The 20,578-nt window shown below is 32.3% G+C and overlaps 1 protein-coding gene across 4 annotated transcripts; it reads left to right on the forward strand.

Annotated features, from left to right (window-relative positions):
- Window positions 1-1,328: 1,328 nt before the first annotated feature.
- LOC110027501 (LETM1 and EF-hand domain-containing protein 1, mitochondrial-like) lies at window positions 1,329-16,540 on the forward strand. 4 transcript variants are annotated; one of them, XM_020728961.1, is made up of 16 exons: window positions 1,329-1,454; window positions 1,589-1,725; window positions 2,145-2,754; window positions 2,850-3,162; window positions 3,942-4,088; window positions 4,187-4,275; window positions 4,361-4,453; window positions 6,389-6,515; window positions 7,139-7,203; window positions 7,311-7,482; window positions 8,087-8,284; window positions 8,392-8,439; window positions 8,994-9,140; window positions 10,027-10,109; window positions 15,690-15,805; window positions 16,386-16,540. In XM_020728961.1, exons 3-16 carry the CDS (start codon window positions 2,207-2,209, stop codon window positions 16,466-16,468), a joined length of 2,229 nt encoding a protein of 742 aa, XP_020584620.1. In that variant the 5' UTR covers window positions 1,329-1,454; window positions 1,589-1,725; window positions 2,145-2,206; the 3' UTR covers window positions 16,469-16,540. The 4 variants fall into 4 exon arrangements, with proteins under 4 accessions (XP_020584620.1, XP_020584619.1, XP_020584621.1 ...); XM_020728960.1 differs by having other exon boundaries at window positions 1,628-1,725; XM_020728962.1 differs by having other exon boundaries at window positions 1,648-1,725.
- Window positions 16,541-20,578: the final 4,038 nt, after the last annotated feature.

Raw genomic sequence — 20,578 nt, forward strand, 5'->3', positions numbered from 1 at the left:
GAGATTCTCAAAATCTCTTATATAATTTATAACCCTATAAATATAGAGTTATAAAAAATATGTAATATAATCATCAGTTTCGAGATCTTTCAACAGAATGTTAGTAGAAGTATATTCTTCTTCATATTCTCCCTCAAAGTGATAGAAAATAATTACCCTACGTATCCTCATTTTCTCTCTTTTCTCTCTTATGCCTAAAAGAGGAAAAAATATTCCGTCCGAATGGTCAACCACCTGCCGTCACATCATCCACCGATGAGTTGTATAAGACCTGGCGGCCGGTGGTTGATCGCCCAGACGCGCTACATCCGAACTAAATATTTTCTCATAAATGAGATACATAAGGAGATCATGATTCAACAATGAAAACATTAGTTCATTTATTGGTATTAATTTAATTTTTTTCATTGATTGGTGTTTTTGCCTTAATAAAATTGATCAAATAAAAAAAAAATCAAATTATAATCTATTAAAATAATTAATCAAATGATCTAAATAAATAATTCATATAAAGATCAATATAGATGTTGTTTTATTCACAATAAAAAATTACAAATTTTAATGAAATTTTTTGGGCATTAAGTTAATATTTAACTATAATTTTCAAAATATTAAATATTATCTAATTATGATGCTTATTTAATGAGGTTAATTAAAACACAATTAAAATGCATACATTTCATTAATTACTAATAGGAAAGTTCTAAGCTATTGGGCATTTATATGCACACCTCACAATTCTTACCTATTTATTAATAAAAATTAATTATTTAATATCACAACAAAATAAAATTATTATCATATTTTTTCAAGGTGAAATGCATATTTTCTTGAGACATTTAGATATTTAAATACATACAATTTACTTTAATTTTGCCAATATTTTGCTTAATTTTTTTAGGATAAATTAATAAAATTTATAAAAATTTACTTCAAGCAACACATTTTTAATTAATTGCTATTAATTATTAGGAAAAATTTACATGCATATAACACAATTTTTACGTTTTTATATATCCGACATAAAAAATTTCATATTTATATTTATAACACTTGCCATGAATTTATGAAAATATGTGCATTTATTTTAAAAAATTAATAATAATTATATTTTTAAAAATTTAAGTGTTATGATTTGTTTGAATGTTAATAATTTTAATAAATATTTATATTAATGATAATTTGCTTTAATTAATTTCATAATTAATTATGAATTTCTAATTTATAAATATAATTAAAAAATACAAAGAAAATTTTCTAATACTATTAAATTATTATAATAATTATAAATATATATATATCGACGACCGGGCGAGGAAGTTGCGACGGAGCGGAGCTTGCTGGAAGAAGCAACGAGGAGAGCGGCGGCGTGTGAAGAAGAGAGCACTTTGAGGGACTTGAGGATTTAAGCTAAAAGCTTCCAATGGATGGATTCGATAAACCCTAGATTCAAGGTAATACGGCGTAGAAACGGAATTTAAGTGTAGGCTGTCATTTTTTTGCTGATTTAGGTTAAATTCTGCTCGAATGCTTGGTGCAAGAACTCTTTTTTTCTCAATAAATTTTGTTTCCCGATCGGTTGGTGAAGCGGTAGCGGGATTAAGTAGCTTGAATTGAATCATTCCAGCTCGATTTTTGGGATTGTAGCGGTCTTGTGTCGAGGATTGATGGGAGAATCGAATCCTTAGTTCAGTTCAGCCGGCTTAAGGTGACGGCGTTCTACCGGTAAGGTTTTGGATTTCAGCTTGCTTTGCATGATTGGGGTCTAATTTTCTGATGATTGTAAATGCTGCAATGTGTTTATAATCTTTGGATTCAAGCAAGAACGAATTGAATGAAATTGATTAATTTTTATAATTCTCTTTGTTAGGATTTAAGCTAAATCTTGCTTAAATCTTGCCTCAAACAGCCTCTTAATTGGTCCAAATTCAATAGTTTCCTTCCTTGTTTATGCTTCTTTAGAGATGTTAATTTTGAGTTTTTGTATCGAGGAAATGAGAGTTTATGGGGTGAAATTGTTGATAGCTAAGGTATAAAATTTGGTGTAATATTTAGATGAAAAACTTTCTTTTAATCAGTTTGAAATGTAATCAACTTCCTCTTCTCATTTCTTTTTCCTGAATATGATCGCTTGATTGATTTAGGGATTACTCCCGGAAAGATATGACCATAGTTGTCCGTCTTTGGAAGCAACCAAAAACCATTAATGGCTGGCAGAGCAATCTACAGAGGAAGAAAGCACCTTTTGCAGAAACTGAACGAACCCATTCTTTCTAGTTTTAGTATTTTAAGTTCTCAGCATGGTTCATTCGCTTATAATTCAGAGAATAAGCTCCTTGATCATAGGACATTTATTCATGCCAAAAAAGAACTCTTTGGTTCATCCTCTGCAACTTTTCTGAGAGGCCATCTTCGTGGGATTTCTGTGCCGAATAGTGAATTTGGAAGATCAGAAATCATTATCCCATTTGGGGCACGAGGGTTGTCGCAGTATGTCCGCAACGCATCAACAGCTACTGCTAAGCAGCCTGAAATTAGCGGAGAAGAACATGGCGAAGATCAGGAGAAAAAACAGAACAAAGAGGCATCACCAGAGGAGTGTGATCAGGCTGTTGAAGGCTTGAGCACAGCAAAAGCTAAAGCAAAAGCTAAGCAGCTGCAAGAAACCCAGAAAGATTATCAATTTATTCGTAAGTTTTGGGCTAAGCTATTAGGGATCGGTCCTGCTTTACGAGCTGTCGCTTCCATGAGCAGGTGCAAACTTTTTCACTTCGCATTTGTTAATTGTAGGAACAATGTAGAAATTACATTTTTACGGCTGATTTGTGTGACAAAATTCCTTGCAACAGGGAGGATTGGGCCGTAAAGTTTCGCCATTGGAAGGATGAATTTGTTTCTACGATGCAGCACTATTGGCTCGGCTGTAAGTTACTGTGGGCGGACATTAGAATTTCTTCGAGATTATTGTTGAAACTTGCGGGGGGAAAGAGCCTTAGTAGAAGGGAGCGAAAACAATTGACTCGCACTACTGCAGATATCTTCAGGCTGGTTCCTTTTGCAGTTTTTATAGTAGTTCCATTCATGGAATTTTTATTGCCCGTGTTCTTGAAGCTGTTTCCAAACATGCTTCCATCTACTTTTCAGGATAAGATGAAGGAACAGGTAATACTTTTGAATGCAATTTACAATTTTTTTTATAAATCTTTCTATTTGTTTAGGGCTTGTTTTGAATCTCTTTTGTTTTTGTTTTTAAAAAGGTGTTTCTTAATGTGTTTTTACATATTTTTATTTTTTATTTCTAAAAATAAATAAAAATATTTTTGAAAATACTCAAAACAAATATTTTGGCTATTCTTAAAAGCAATTATACCTTAATTAAATATGTCAAATATGTTTTGTTTCAAATAAAAAAATACACGAAGTAAAAGAAAAATAGAAAATAAAGAACAAAACTGATCCCAAATGGCCCCTTATGGCTTGTTTGGGATCATTTTTTTTTTCATTTATTTTTAAGAACATGTTTGTTGAGTGTTTTTTACATATTTTTATTTTTTATTTCTAAAAACAAATTAACATATTTTTGAAAACACTCAAAAAAGGCTTTTAAATATTTTGAGTGTTTTTGAAAACAACTATACATTAAATAAATATGTCAAACACGTTTTGTTTTAAATTAAAACATAAATAAAACAAAATAAAAACAAAAAAAAGAGAAATAAAAAAGAAAAGTGTTCCCAAACGGCCTCTTAGTCTTTTGAGTAACCTGCATTTTAGCTAAATTCTATGAGCTTGTGAGTTGAAAGTGTACATTTTTCTCGTTTGAGTTGTTTTCCCAAAATAATTGTTCGTATGTATGTGTTTTCTTGAGGCTAAGTATTATTTGATATATGATCACCATTTGAAGGCGTTTCTTATTTTTATCATCTTATACTTATTTGCAGGAAGCTCTTAAACGGAACCTTAATGCTCGAATAGCGTATGCGAAATTCTTGCAAGGCACCGTCAAAGAAATGGCTAATGAGGTGCAAAGAACACGTAGCGGAGAAGTAAAACAGACCGCAGAAGATCTCGATGAATTTTTGAACAAAGTCACCATCAATCTTAATATGATTCTTTATGGGTTTATGTATTGATTCTTGAAAAATCAGGGAATTATATTATTATCTGATATCCTATATTGATTTAGGTCAGAACCGGCGCTCGTGTTTCCAATGAGGAAATTTTGAATTTTGCGAAACTTTTCAATGATGAGCTAACTCTGGATAATATTAGCAGGTTGAATTTGTGTTTGTTTCTTCATTATTCACGGCTTCTAAGTTAACCATATATTATTGAATGTAATTTTACTTATTGCATACAGGCCGAGGCTGATTAATATGTGTAAATACATGGGCATCACAACTATTGGGACAGACAAATATTTACGATTTATGCTTCGGAAAAAGCTGCAACAGTAAGACTAATTATGCTTGTCTGCTTCCCCTCATTCCCCCTTCTTTATTTTGGTGTTTTTTGAAATTATGCTTTAAAGTTGTTTCCTTTTGATATTATTTACCATAGGTCTTTTGTATTTTTTGAAGTGGGAAATGTTGTATTGCTGGTGTTGAACTTTTGCAATGCGGTAGTTTTCCTATGTTTAAACTTCGAGGCATTTACATACATACCTACATACATACCACTTGATTCATATGTATTTACATTTCTAACACCTAAACATTCATATTTACACAAATACTACTGAAATCTTTAACATCACATAAAAAAATACCATTATCACTATTTTTTTTGTAAGTGAAATACTGCTTTCTTGCATAGGTTTATGAGACCAAGGTGTCATAAATTTAAATATCAAAATTTGGGTGTTAGATATGTAAATTTATAAGAATTGTGTGGTACATATGCATGTTTCACTTAAACATTTCTGACTTTAAGATCCATGTTTAACTTAACGTTTGAACAACTGATTTGCGGAACCTTAGTAATTTAAGAAATTATCTAAATTTTTGGATTTTCAGTTAATTTATGACTTTTAAGCATCTGTCCATTTAGTATAATGCTGAAAGTTTTTAATTGGTCCATTACATTGCATAAATTTTTTTCTAAGCTGAGATTCTCTAAAAGATTTTCCATCTTCTAAGTTGTGTTCTTTTGTTAGTTTATGACAAATTTACTTCAAAAGGATTGATGCTTATGAAGTTTTAATATTGAAGTTTTTCCTCTGCAAATTTTTATCTCAGCATTTATTTTCTTAAATATGAAGTTTTCATCTTCATAGAAGGCTAAAATACAAATACTTTTGGAAAATGGAATTGGGTAAGCAATTTACTTGGTGATATATGCAAATTCTTGAAGTTATCCATATGTTTTTCTTTTCCTTTGTTGCTATATTTGCATAAAAAAAGCATTCAAAATTAATAAAAGGGAAATTTACATACTTGCCACGCAATTCTCTTGCTTTTACATATCTAACACCCCAAGTTTGATATTTAAATTTAGAACACATTGGTGTCCTAAACATATGCTTGAAAAAGTGTATTTCACTTTTAAAAAGACAGAGGCAGTGGTATTTTTGATCTGATGTGAAAGATTTGAGTGGTTTGCATGTAAATATGAATGTTTAGGTGTTAGAAGGTGTTAGTGTTAGAAATGTAAATACATAAGAATTGTGTGATATGTATGTAAATGCCTTTAATAAAAAAATAGGAAAAGGTAAAGTGCTCAACAATGCAAAACTATTATTTACGACTAACTAAATGAACTACCTAAAATCCACCAATGTTGGTTGGTTTAGGTTACCTTAACCATGGCATGCTCCTTGCTATTCTACCGTGATATTTTTCTATCCTCTTTTATAAATGTTTGGGAAATTTTACATACGTAGCACACAATTCGTATGTATATTTACATATCTCACACCTAAACATACACAAGACTTTGGCACTTTAAACCTATGAATAAAAAGATGTATTGTACTTTTAAAAAGTGGTAATAACACTATTTTTTATTTGATATTAAAGATTTGAGTGCTATGTGGGTAAATATGCAAGTTTAGGTATTAAACACATAATAGTTGTGTGCTATGCAAGTTTAGTCTATTATTCACTTTTTCTTGGATTCCTTTACTTCCAATAGCCTTACTCCCTATATTGGAAAAGATTGGAGATGTGAGGTAAATAACGAGAAAGCAATGTACAAAAGCAGAAAATAACCTCAAATTTCTGTCATTTGGAATTGTAAAGTTGAATGGTTGCTTATAGCAATTTATCATTTTGGTTGTGGATGTAACCTGGTGAATTCAGTTATGATGAATTTTTAGAAATTTTAGAACCATAGTTATGAAAATTGGCACAAAATTTAGAGCAGTTTATTGACCTTCATTTTTATGCAGGATAAAGGAAGATGATAAATTGATTCAGGCAGAAGGTGTGGAGTCTCTTTCAGAGGACGAGCTTCGTCAAGCCTGTCGTGAACGTGGCCATCTTGGGCTGCTTTCCAAAGAGGAGATGCGCCAACAGGTATGTCGAATATTCATCATTGGACGGATACTTGATGCTTATAGTATGGTTTCAGGTCTTGAATTGACGTCAAAGATGAAATTTTTTGTACCGAATCTCATCCTTAGAAACCATATGTTTACTACGATGAGTATTTGGTGATGTTATAAGAAAAAGTTATAGATTGTTTTGGAAATGTGCTTCCTTTGAAGTAATGTGCTGATTATTTATAGGACCATGGTGTTATAAAAGTAAATATCAAACTTTAGGTGTTGGATAAGTAAATCCATGAGAATCATGTATTTTTCCTTAATGTATATTTCCCTTGTTTTGGAGAGCATTTACATACATATCATACAGTTCTATGTATTTACATATCTAACACCTAAACTTTTATATTTACCTTAATATCACACAAATTTTTTACATTACATAAAAAATATCACTATTGGATACTTTTTAAAATTGACAGTTTTGGTGTTATAAATGTAAATGTGACAGTTTAGGTGTTAGATACGTAAATACACAAGAATTGTCTGGTATTGATGTAAATTTCTCTTTTTTTTGTCGTTTATCATTATACCTACCAATTGATATAAAAGAATGAGGATAATATGCTTACTACTTTCAATGTTTGAATTCAGCTGCGGGATTGGTTGGATTTGTCTCTTAATCATTCGGTACCTTCGTCTCTCCTTATACTCTCGAGGTAATCTGATTGAATTCAGAGTTTATATAAATACTCTGAGGCTGGCTCACTGTGTTGTTAGTTCAGCTTAGAGTTGAGTTTCTGATTCTGACTGTCTCATGTTCTAGAGCTTTCACTGTATCCGGAAAGCTGAAACCCGAGGAAGCTGTTGTGGCTACACTGTCATCTCTACCCGATGAAGTTGTAGACACTGTCGGTACAGTGCTGCCATATGAGGATTCTGTCTCGGAGAGGAGGCGGAAGTTGGAGTTCCTTGAAATGCAAGAAGAGCTTATCAAGGTGCACACCTAAAGCTTATAAAGCTGTTTTTTACTTATAAAGCTGTTATCATTCTTAGTGAAATTTTCTAACAAGTTGCATCTATTAAGATATTTTGAAAATTTCTAGACATACTTTCTTTATTCTGAGGAAATTTGTTACATTTAACTAAATGCGCATCACCTTGGGGAACTCTATAAATGGTATTTCTGGACTGCAACTTTGTTTCAGTAATTTACTAGTAAGTTTAATTTATATGGATGAATTTTCTCCAATATGAAACTCCAGAAGGCTTTGGCTCTTATTTAATTTTATTTGTAACCTTTTTTTTCAAAGAAAAAAAAAATCTTACTATTTGTTCTTTTTTGGGATATCACGAAGCCTCAACAAGTGTTTAACATATATTATATCACTTGAACGAGTATGAAAGTTTATGAATCTGAATTTTCCTTCAAATATATTATAGGTTGTAATATTGCTAGAAAATCATTCCTTTTTTGAAATGTTGATTGACTTGCATGCTCCTTTTTTTAGTTTGTTTGTCTTCATGGAAAAGCTATGTTTCTCATCATAATTTATATGCGTTTGACAATCTCACAAAGCATTATGTATTTTTTCCTTTCAGGAGGAAGAGAAACTAAAAGAGAAAGAGGAGAAAGCTAAAAAGGAGGAAGCTGTGATCCATGACGAAGATGTGGCTTTAAGGGAGATGACTGGTCCTACCTTACGTGAAGCACGGGAGCTGGCCGAAGAGAAAACAATGGAGAAAAGGGAGCAGCTGTGCAATATCAGCCGCGCTTTGGCTCTCCTTGCTTCGGCCTCAGTATGTCGGCCTGCTCACATTAGATCTACTTGAGTTTTTCAATGATGGCTTTACTCGATTTTCACTAATTAAATGGTTAACAATTTACTGTTTTACGACCCTTGCAGTCCGTCAGTAGCGAGCGTCAAGAATTCCTGCGCCTTGTTAATAAAGAGGTATATTAAAATTTTGTAGTATTAGCATGGCTATTGCTCAGCTATGGGTGTAAAAGAGTCAAGTCGAGCTCGAGCTCGAGCTTCATTCTTCGAGTTTGAGCCAACTTGTTATTATGAAAGAGAAAATAATATTAATTCAAACTAATGGTATATTTAAATGATAAAAGAATAAGCAATTATGATATAAATAATAAGAAATCATTTCATATAAAATGAAATATATTTTTAATAATTTAAAAGTAAAATCTTGAATTTTAATATATTTTGAGTATATTTTATATTAATATTTTTTCAACGAGCTGGTTCACGAGTGACGAGCTATCAAGTCAAGTGTAAGCTAGCCTAAGCTTGGCTTGTTAGCTCATCGTGCTCAGCTCATGAGCCGCTTATCAAGATGAGCCCGAGCCAACTCATGAGTCGGCTAGTTGCAGATACTTTTATGGCTTTACTTTGTTAGGAGGAAAAATGGAAACTTGAGTGACAGCCAGTGCACAAACTAAACATCGTCCGAGGACTATTTTATAAATTTGAAATATGGACTTTTGATGTTACAGATTGAATTATACAATACACTGCTTGACAAAGAGGGAACAGAGGGCGAAGAAGAGGCTAAGAAAGCGTACAAAGCTGCCAGGGAAAAAAGTGATCAAGCAGCTGAAATTGCCGCGGGGGACAAGATTTCATCTGCGCTTATCAACAGGGTAACAAACACACACTTAGTTGCCCATATTTCCTTTTTTTGTGATTTTATGTTCATCATCACCTCATATTTGACATGTGTACCACTCAATTCCTGTATATTTACATATTTAGCACCTAAACTTCAATTTTTACATATTTTCCACCTTACCTATGCTTGATCAGATGTATTTCACTTTTTAAAAGTTAAAATAGTAATATTTTTTATGTTATTTGAAAGATTTGTGTGGTATCAATGTAAAACATAAAATTTAGGCATTAGTTACGTAAATATATAGGAATTGGGTGGTATGTATGCACATGCCTCTAAAAAAATTAATAAAGTTATATGTAGAGTCATCAAGACCCACAAGAAAGCAATGTTCTCTCATTACTTCATCTGCTAGGGTCTCACCCTGGCAAGCTGTACTTTATCTTAATAGAAATTATTGGCATTACCATAAGCATTACTTAGCTAGTTATAATTAAATTTTTTAGGGGCATTTACGTACATACCACACAATTCTTCTTTATTTATATATTCAACACCTAAAATTTCACTTTACATCCATATCACTCAAATCTTTATTATAAGATAAAAAATACCACTTTTACTTACTTTTTAAAAGTGAAATACTTCTTTTCATGCATAGGTTTATGACACCAAAATGCTATAAATGTAAATATAAAAGTTTAGGCGTTAGATATGTACACAGTGCGGTATGTATGTAAATTTACCGCTTTTTTATTACATCCTTGAATCCCTTCCACCTAACCATACTTTTACCCCCTTCTTTATTGTTATTTTTTTTAATATTTGTTGAGCTTTTAGTTGGGGTTTAAATTTCCTATTATTGTGCTGATATTCTCTAATTATAATCCCTTGCCTTTTGCTTTCAAAATTTGCAGGTTGATGCTATGCTTCAAAAGCTTGAAATGGAAATTGATGATGTTGATGCCAAAATTGGAGATCGCTGGATTCTACTTGACAGGTTATTCAAGATTTCTGATTTAGTTTAGATTTACTTTCTGAATGTTTGATAATATAAAGGAAGATTTACGTATATACCACTCAATCCCTATGTATTTACAAAACTAATACCTAAACTTCAATTTTTATGTACATACCACCTTCCCTAAGCATGAAAAGTTGCATTTCACCTTTTAAAACTTAAAATGTTGGTATTTTTTATGTGATTTGAAATGTTTGGGCTGTATAAATAAAAAAAACAAAAATTAGGTGTTAGATATGTAAATACATAAGAATTGAGTGGTATTTATGTAAATGCCTCTAATATAAATTGTAATCCATGATATGGGGAAAGAAAAGAGTTAGGATAGGAATAGGACGAATAAAAGGTAGTTTGCATGCTCATGAATGCATGCATATCTATAGATGCAACCTTGCTTGATTTTATTTTAGTACAATATTCATGCAAAAATAATCATTTACTCATACTCATCTCTAGAATTTTGCATAAAGCTGGCATCTAAATAATTAAGAAAAGATGAGGATTGATGATGTTTCTAAATTGACACTTAGTGTATATCAATGAATCTATATTAAAATTCTGGTTTATTCACTCAAACTTTTTACTTCTTTATTTGATGAAGTTAAATATTTTAATTGATTGTTATTTCATTTAATTGGAACCCATCAATATCCTTAAAATACTCAAACTCGATCAAGCTAACTCAAGAAGCTGATCTCTTTAATTGGATATATGACCTTATTTTTTAAGAAATTTTTACACCATCTGTGCTCTATGCAAATTTGATGTTGATAAAGTATTTTCAATGTCCCAATTTTTTAATAAAAAGTTGTCTTTTGAAGAACATATGTTACTAATTATTACAATTTCAATTGTTCTACTTTGAAGACTAATATCGGTAAGAATGTTGTAGAGTTCATTATTAATCCAGACAGCAGGACATTGTTTTAACCCATTTGTAATTTTTTCAAAGCTTATAATTGCTGCGGCATAACCGGGAAGTTGCTCTTTATAACACTTTAAGAAGAATTGTGATAGGTAAAAATATTGCTCGCGTGTATTTGGAATAATGGCCATCCTTAATTCATGACCATATATTTGGTAGTGAAAACCAAAGTGGATGGTTTGAATTGGTCCTCAAATTGATTTGCTCTAATGAAAAGCCTAATTTAGGGGGAACTCGGATCAATATGTTAAGACTTGTTAAGCCCTTAAATGAAGAGCAATTGAGCTAGTTTGTTTAAAAATTGAAATGGAGTGAAATTGCTATAATGTAATTTTTTTGGGGATTTTTTTCCTTTGTGTGTTATCTTTTATGTATACACACTCACATATATGTATATATATTATAATATGTTTATCTTCATCATTAGAAATATCATTTCATTAAAATAATTTTGATTATTTGTTATTGTATTTACATCATCATAATTGAACCCATTGTGTAACATTTGAATATTAAATCTTTCCTTCCATTGATTGAATATTTGTTCATGTTCATTCTTCTCCAATGATAAGAGGCGAATATGGTTCAATTGAGTTATCAAGAAAAGGTTTTGAATATTATTTTATTGCTGCTAATCCGACATTGTAGCGGCCGATAGCACCCTCAAAATGTATTGGCATGGAATAGGCCTTACACCACAAGGGCTAACTAGATCCCAAGTTTGGCTGTCAAAGAGGATTTCTATTTCAATATCCATTGCATGTTTTGAGTTAGTGTTGAGCAGTGTTATTTTTTTATGCATCCTAGGAATAGAAACATTAGAGATATGAGGCAATATGGAGAAATAAGCAGGATACAAGATCAAGAGATGTATAATATTACAATGAGTGGAGAGTGCTATGGCTAATATGTATGTTTTGCCATAGAAAACAAGATGGATGGAGGTGTATAGATGGAGGTTGTCGGAACTAGCGAGTATAAACAAGTATTGGAGCAATAGTTGGTGTTGAGGCAATAGACAAAAGTGGAATAATTGGAGGTTCTACAATGGAAGATTTGAGAAGATAATAGGTTATGCTTCCATGAAATGTAATATCCTTGGAGATGTAAAAATGATTGGTGGAGGGATCATAACAACAATAATCTTTCTTAGTTCAAGTGTAATCCAGGATGATATATTTTCATGTATTGGACAAAGAAAGTGGACATTTAAAATTTGTCAAAAACATGAGGAATCGGTGGGAAACTTTTTTTTTTTTTTTAATTAAAAAAGAGATAATGCTCAAAAACATGAGGAATCGGTGGGAAACTTTTTTTTTTTTTTTTAATTAAAAAAGAGATAATGCAGTAGTTCCATTTTACTAGCGGAGGGCACATGATAAGTTTGTAGTAGGCTACTGGAGCTGGAATGCTCATGTGAAACGTTAAGATACCAGCAACGTCAAGGAGATGATGGTGCTTATGTTTTGTCGCATCATTTGTTTGAAGGATATGGCAAGTTGATTATGCATATTTCCCTTTTTTTTAGCACAAATGATTGTAAATAAAAAGAGACAAAATAAGAAAACCTTATATGGGTTAAGACGACTTGGATTCTAGAAAAATTAAGCATTACTACGAGATGATATTGAGGCTTGGAAGAGGGACAAGATGATATTTGCAGGTTTCACATTCTAACTTAGAAGAAAAGGAGGGAAAGTGATTGAATCCTAAAAGATGGTGTTAAGACAACGCCCCTTTAGCCTTTAATAACCTAAGGAAAATTTAGTCGTTATTCATTTATTATTGTTTAGTATATAAATAGGGCTAATATTTTTAGGGTTGGAATTATATATGTGATTAGGTCTTGAGTCTTAGGGTTAGGGTTTGGGAAAGATTTTCTATCTCTTGAAATGTAGGATCTGGGAGAGATCTCCTACCTTTGGAATTGTAGGTGCTTATCTTATGCATTCATGTTGAGTTGTTTGATGTTCTTGAGGTAAAATATTTATTTGTCATTTTCTGCCAATAATCTTATCAAATGGTATTAGAGCATTAGATTTTTGGGAGATAAGCGACGAGATTGCAACTTCCTTCGTTTGTAACGTAGCCTCGTGATACAGTTGCGATCTTAGCAATCTAGGAGACCAAAGAAGGGATTGCGGCATAACTAGTCCTAATTGTGAGTAGCGGGATAAAAACCTAACAGCCAGAACGACATACAAGGGGTGACGGGATTATTCCGGACTCGGGAAGCTGATCACGAGACAGTCACGGTAAATCAGTAGGATCAATTGCGGTACAGTTGTGATTCAAACTAGCAGAGAAGTTCACATGGGAATGGAGGTGTACAAAAACATGAAACTCCTGATCTAGTTGCGATAATAGCTTGTCGGGACACATGATTGCGGTCAACTCGGGAAGCCGATCACGATGCAGTTACGATAATTTCTCGTTGTGATCACCGACCACGCAAAATGGTTGCGATTTTAGTGAGGTTAGAAGCTAATCACCGGCTTGGGCGTGCCCTAGGACCGAACCACATGACTTTGACCTATCTGGAAAGCAAACAACAGGCTTGTTGCATACAGTGGCAAGAATATTGTGATATAGTCGAGATTTGGTTTCATTCGGACTAGCTGGAAAGACGGGATTGAGGCCCCACAATGTCGTCTTCATTACCTCTCAAAATAGTCAAGATTTAAGGTACCTAGGAAGCCAACTTGATTACGACATACAGTTCTTGATCAAAATATTTTTGGGGAATAATAGTAGCCAAGAAAATAAATGATTTGGAAAAGGAATTGGAGGAAGAGTTGAGTGAACTTAAATTCGGGAAAGAGAAAAGATTTTCCTCCACTGAAAACCGATTTGATAAGAGATTCATGACCCTGGAAGAAATGATGAAGAAGATTATGGAGTTTCACACAAAATCGCCTCCGCCAGTCATGGGATCGAGCGGCGGCGTCGGGAACGGATGTGAGCAGTAGCAACCAGAATGATTCAGACGACATCAAGGCATCGTCGTTGCTTTAGCCATTTTGGGAGTTGAGGTATTGAACGAAGGAATCGAGAACAGTTCAATCGACAACATTTGGAGGGAATTGTGTGATATCGTGAGGTTTGGGACGAGCGATAGTAGACAGATGAGAACTGTGTGCAATTCAGGGCTAGAGAAGATCGGATTGAAGAATTTTGGCCTGTGACCGGAATCACGATGAGTGGGACCCCGACGGAGGGTTGCATCAAAGTGTGTCAATGTCTTTTATTATAGCCCGGAAGACGATTCAGAAGTAATGATGGGAACGATACATGTGAAGAAGAGGGGAGGAGTTTGTAAGAAACTGATTTGGACACGTAATAGTATTCAGGAGGAGAAAAAATGGTGGCACTCAAATTTTTGCAAGGCATTAGTGACGTTGAAGACTACGATGAGAGCTATTCAGGACGTAAGGCAAAGATTCTTAATCAAGTTGCATATCATGGAAGGGACATGATACAGAGTTGGCATATATTTTCGGGATCAATAAGCAATTGGATGAGTTGTTTGGGGTAACGGTATTCTCCAGGATTGACTTGAAGTCAGGATGTCATCAGATTCGAATGCGACCAAAGAATGTGCACAAGATGTCATTTTAAGACAATGAGGGTCGCCACAAGTTTTTGATTAAATGGAAATGATTGCTAGATGATGACGCCATGTGGGAGCCATCCAACATGATCCAACAACATTTTTTTTTTACCTTGAGGACATGGTGTCTTTTTGGGATGTGAGTAATGTTGTGACGACGCATAAGAGCAATTTTGTCTTTATTAGATTAAGGGCAAGTTAGTCATTTGTAATTTATTATTGTTTATTATAAATAGTGCTAATATGCTCAGGGTTAGGATTATGCGTGAGATTAGGTCTTGAGTGTTAGGGTTACGGTTTGGGAGAGCGCCTACAACCTCTCCAATTGTAGGTTCTTAGCTTATGTGTTCGTGTTGAGTTATTTGATGTTCTTGCAATAAAATATTTATTTGCCCTAATTTTTATCAAGAATCCTATCAGATTGCTGAGAGGAGAATGCCACTAGCAAGGGGAGATTGTGGAAACGAGAGAAAGAAAAAAGCAGTGGACTCATGAGTGAGATTAAAATTTTTATTAATTTTTAACCTTGGTTACTCAAACCCAATTAGTTTGGACTGCACCAAATGATATACTTTCCATGCGCAAAAAATAAAATAAATTTTTTTTGTTATATATTTAGGTTTTGGTATCCCAGATTTAGTCAAGAGAATAAAGTAGTCCAGGCATTCTAAAGTAGGCAACGTACTAGTGAATATGGAAGCAATTTTCTCTTTTATTTGATGACATGTATTCAAGATCTTTATATGCACACTTAATGTCTAATATGTTTATTTTACTTTTTAAGTTAAAAGTGCTGGTATTTTTTGATATGATATGAATGATTTTGATGATATAAATGTATAAAAGTAAAGTTTAGGTGTTAGATATGTAAGTATATCGGAATTTGGTGGCATGTAAATGCCCAAAAAAATTATAAATGTAACACTCGACCTGTTTATGGATGAGCTTATCGAAGATGTGTATCATAGCCTTCTAGTAATGTTCTGGTAATAATTGTTTCAAGTGTAATTTTTGCTTTTCTCAGGGATCGTGACGGGAAAGTGACGCCGGAAGAAGTAGCAGCTGCAGCCATGTATTTGAAGGATACGTTAAACAAAGAAGGTCTGCAAGAGCTGATCACCAATCTTTCAAAAGACAGAGGTATGATTTCCAGTCCTGAAACCAACTCTTTCTGAATTTGTTTATATTTAAACCAATAAAAGGGTTATTTACACACATACCATGCAATTCTTATTGTATTTGCATATCTAACACTTAAAGTCTGATATTCACACTTATAATAGTTTGGTGTCATAAACTTATGTATGAAAAAGATTTCATTGATATATATGTAAATATGAATGTTTTGGTGTTGGATATGTAAATACATAAGACTTTTATGGTATATTTTGATATAATTTTTATTAAGGGGGCATTTTCATACATACCACTCAATTATTATTATGTATTTACATATCTAACACGCAAACTTTGCGACAACTCAATATTTCAACACATCTAAAATACCATATCTTAACTTTTAAAAAGTGAGATGCTCCTTTTCATGCATAGTTAAAATGATATGTCTAACTATTGAAGTCTAGGGGTTAGATATGTAAATACAAAGATCTGAGTGTTATGCATGTAAATCTTCCCTTGTTTTTGTTTAATTTCAGTTTCAAAGCTCATTCAAACCTTCAAACTTTATTTCTGATATTTTTATTTTTTAAAATTATTTCAGATGGTAAAATTCTTGTGGAAGACATCATCAAATTAGGCTCTCAAGTGGATGCTAGCAATGGAGATGAATCCGAGAGCCGTTAAAATTTGACAAATTGCTATGGATCATTTTGCAAAGTTGCAATTTTTATTTTTATTTTTTATTTTTTTTGAGCTCAGGATATATATATATATATATAATGATCTTACCATTTTTGTGTAATAATTTTCTCTTTTGTTTTGTAATATCTATGGAGGGATAAATATTTGGGTTACATTGCAGCATTAATACTTTATTTGAGCAATTTGAAATTTTAATATTTGCACAACTTATTCCTATTGTTTTCATGCAAAATATGGCTGGTACACAAGTTCATTTTTAGAACAAATTTAAGCTTGTAATGACCTCATGCCTGCAAAATATTTGTTTGCCCATAGATGAAGTGAAATAGCAAAGTGTGCATAAATTGCTATGCATTTTGATACATTTTTTAGTGGTGAGACCTCTATATATTTTCTTGGACAAAAGAGGCCTATTTGATGTCATCATCTCTGAAATATATTATTTTGCTTGTATTGGGATTGGGAACATGTAGGGCTGTCAAAATAGTTTGTTGTTCGTGAATAATTTGTGTTTGACTCGTTAAGTAGCTTGTGTTCGATTCATTCGCTAAACAAATAAGTTGAACATGAAAAATATATATATATATATATATATTTTTTTTTGCGGTCGATATATAAATGAGTTGAACAAGAATAAAGTTTTGTTCGTTCGTGTTCAGCTTGTTTTGGCTCGAAATAATTAAATAACTAAATAATAATATAAAAAAAATGATTATTGTTTTTAAATAATTAAATTCATTGAAAGGCTATAAAGATGAATAATAATTTAAAATAATTAATTTAAAATAGAATAAAAATATATTAAATTTTATTTAAATGATTATTTTAATATAAATAATAGGATTTAAATCTCGCACTACCCTTAACATCTTACAAGGGGTGTAAAAACATGAGCGAGCTCCAGCTCAGCTCATGTTCAGCTCGTTAAAAAATATCATTGTTTGTATTTAAATCGTTTATATTTCGAATACAAAAAATTTGTCCGTGTTCGGCTCGTTTGCTTAGCGAGCAGAACACGAGCTGTTTATGAACAAAAAATCTTTTGAAAACCCTAGTCATGTATGCAGCCGAACATACTCATGAAACTTTCAGTAATCTTTTTTGGCAAAGAAAAGCTCATGTTGTGCTTGAATATATTACATATTAGTTGAAAATAGAATGGTGATAGGTTTGAGTGCTCATGACTAAGACATTTAATGCAACAACTAAAATTGGCATTATAATGTTTAGAATGTTGATGCAAAGTAAGATCAACAAATTGGCATTAAAGATGTTTTCATTTACCATGGCATTAATAACTTTTTTGAAAGGTTAGCATTATGCAATGAGACATAGGGTCTGTTTGGGGCAGCTGTAGATCTGCTGGTAAGCTAGGTTCGGTGACTATTACAAATTTTATTTCTTGGAAAAATCAGGCCGCGGCCAGAAAACTCCCACGACACCTAGATAGGTGCGGCGTGAAAATGTTGTTTTCAACGTTTTGAAAACACATAAACTGTCAAAACGCGGTTTACCCAAACAGATAAGATGCGTTTTCAAAATGTCACCGCACTAAATAAGCTGCCCCAAACGGGCCCATAATCTGCCTTATTTTCAATTTCATTATGAAATAAATAACTCTAAAAGTAAAGACTTGTCTATTTACTAAATCTATTTGGCATAAAGAAGGACCTAAATCAATATAGAGAATAATTCTAAATGATGATTTTGATAAATTGTAACATTTATGCAGAAGACAATATCTTTTGCTTCCACCCATAAAACCAAGCAATGATTTGGTAAGAATATAAGCTTGTTCAATAATACTTTATTTGAATGAAAAGATAATAATAAAAGGTGTTATTAATTCATAAATTGTGATGATTTAAATTTTAAGATTATAACTAACGAAGTTTGAAAACAGTACCCATATTATGTAGATTTTATCCTCTGATTAAGCTCGTAACAATTATGCCTTCAACTCACACATCGTGTTTTGTGGTCATAACTCAGAACGCTAATCAGTAAAGTATCTTATTGAACATTATGAAGGGTGAGGCGGCAATGCAGTGTCGCACCGCAATCTTTTCTGTTAGGTGCAATTGTGTTTTGTCTATTTTTTTTCAAAAAAAACTACAGCTATAAATTGTGCTTTGTTACCAAACATGGCTAAGTGTGATGACTGCTAAAAAGTTACAGTCTCACGTTTTTTATTTTGTTTTTTGTAATAATCACCGTACTTTTTAAACAGCAGCTTCACAGCTAATTCTTCAAACAACTGCAACTATCTCAAACAGACTCTAAGTCTATTTTTTACTAATCAAATCTGACATCAACCTCTCTCAAGTTCTATTAATCTATTTTAGCGACTTGAAATTACCCATCTATCTTCAGTCACAAAATAACACGTGTGGACACTAATTCTCATTGGATTTGGGATTATGCCCACAACAATGATCTTCATATGGCTCATATATCATTTAAGGATCAACTAATAAATTATTTTATCAAACCACTTGCTCCTTTCCTTATATTGTTCATTGAGATTAAACTCACTTATTTAAATTCCACCTTGGAGGGGCATACAAGTAAATATATGCATTTCTTGTACTCTTTAGCTTATTTCATCATTCCAAATATTCCTTTTAATAATTTAATTATGATAGTTTAGATATCTATTTTAATTATTCGATATAGTTTGATCGGCTTGCTTGAATTATGGTAGGATATTATAACCTACATACATTAAAATCTATATCATATCATACTTTTGAAAACATACACACATAACACCCAATTCTTATGGATTTAGGCTATCTCACACCCAAACCAAATTTTCATATTTGCCCACATAGCACTTTACCTATGGATGAAAAGATGAATTTGACTATTAAAATGTGATAATGAGTGCTACTTTTCGTATGATGTTTATAATTATGAAAGTTTTAGTGTGAGACGGGTAAATATAAAAGTTTTAGGTGCTATTATGTAAAAGCCCCTTAATTTTTTATTGCTATATATGAGATTCAAAAAGACTATAGGGGAATCATATGTACATACCACATTGTTCTTATGTATTTACATATCTAAATTCTAAACTTCTAAATTTATATCACATGAATATCACATGAAAAATGCAACTTTTTCCTGAATTTTTAAAGACAAAATACACATTTTATGCACATACTTTTATGACACCAAAATTATATATATATATATATATATTATATATGTAAATATGAAAGTTTAGGTGTGAGATTTATAGATACGTAAAAATTATATTGTATATATGTAAATTTTACTAAAAGATCTCGAGAATTCAGCTGGGTAATTGATTGAAGATCGATTGAAATTTGCTCGGATCGAGATGGGATCGAAAAAGACGAGCCAGCCATGAGCCGAAACTTTGAATTCAATATTTTTCGATTACATTTCAAGCCATCCATGGATCGGCTCACTCACTCGAGATCAGTTTTAGTAATTTTTTTCTTAATATAAAAATTGAATAGAACGGGTCACGAGTCAATTTTGAGCCGATTTCGAGCCTGAAATGATCCAAGCAACAATTAGTTTCAATTTGGAGCCAGATTGAACTAATTTTAATCTGAAATTGATCCAAATAACTCAATTTGAGGTCGATTCAATGTTGAACTGCCTCAGCTCGAAATCGAATATAACAAACCATGAGCTAGTTTCGAGCCACACTAAATCCATGAAAAAATATTACATCAGTACTAAGCACCTATAGTAACATGCGTAGCCAATGAAATAACGCAACCCTGCGCGACAGAGAAAAAAAAACGACGCAGTAACATGGGGAATATTCCCCTCCGTGTTATTCATGTGTTATTGTGTCATAGGAATATTCTTAGTGTTATAATAACACAATAACACATCAATAATACATGAATAACACACAATAACACATGAATAACATGGAGAAGAATATTCCTCGTGTTACTGCGCCGTTTTTTTCTTTGTCGGGAATATTCCTCGTGTTATTCAAGTGTTATTGTGTGTTATTCATGTGTTATTGTATACTGAGAATATTCTTGGTGCTATAATAACACAATAACACATTAATAACACATGAATAACACGGGGGAGAATATT

The sequence above is a fragment of the Phalaenopsis equestris genome, unplaced genomic scaffold (genome assembly GCF_001263595.1).
Source record: "Phalaenopsis equestris unplaced genomic scaffold, ASM126359v1 Scaffold000428, whole genome shotgun sequence".
Lineage (NCBI taxonomy): Eukaryota > Viridiplantae > Streptophyta > Magnoliopsida > Asparagales > Orchidaceae > Phalaenopsis > Phalaenopsis equestris.

Coding starts and splice junctions, on each gene's coding strand:
- LOC110027501 (XM_020728961.1), top strand. CDS start 2,207: ATGGCTGGCAGAGCAATCTACAGAGGAAGAAAGCACCTTTTGCAGAAA. Junction 2,755..2,849: donor GCTGTCGCTTCCATGAGCAG/GTGCAAACTTTT, acceptor TCCTTGCAACAG/GGAGGATTGGGCCGTAAAGT. Junction 8,285..8,391: donor CTCTCCTTGCTTCGGCCTCA/GTATGTCGGCCT, acceptor CGACCCTTGCAG/TCCGTCAGTAGCGAGCGTCA.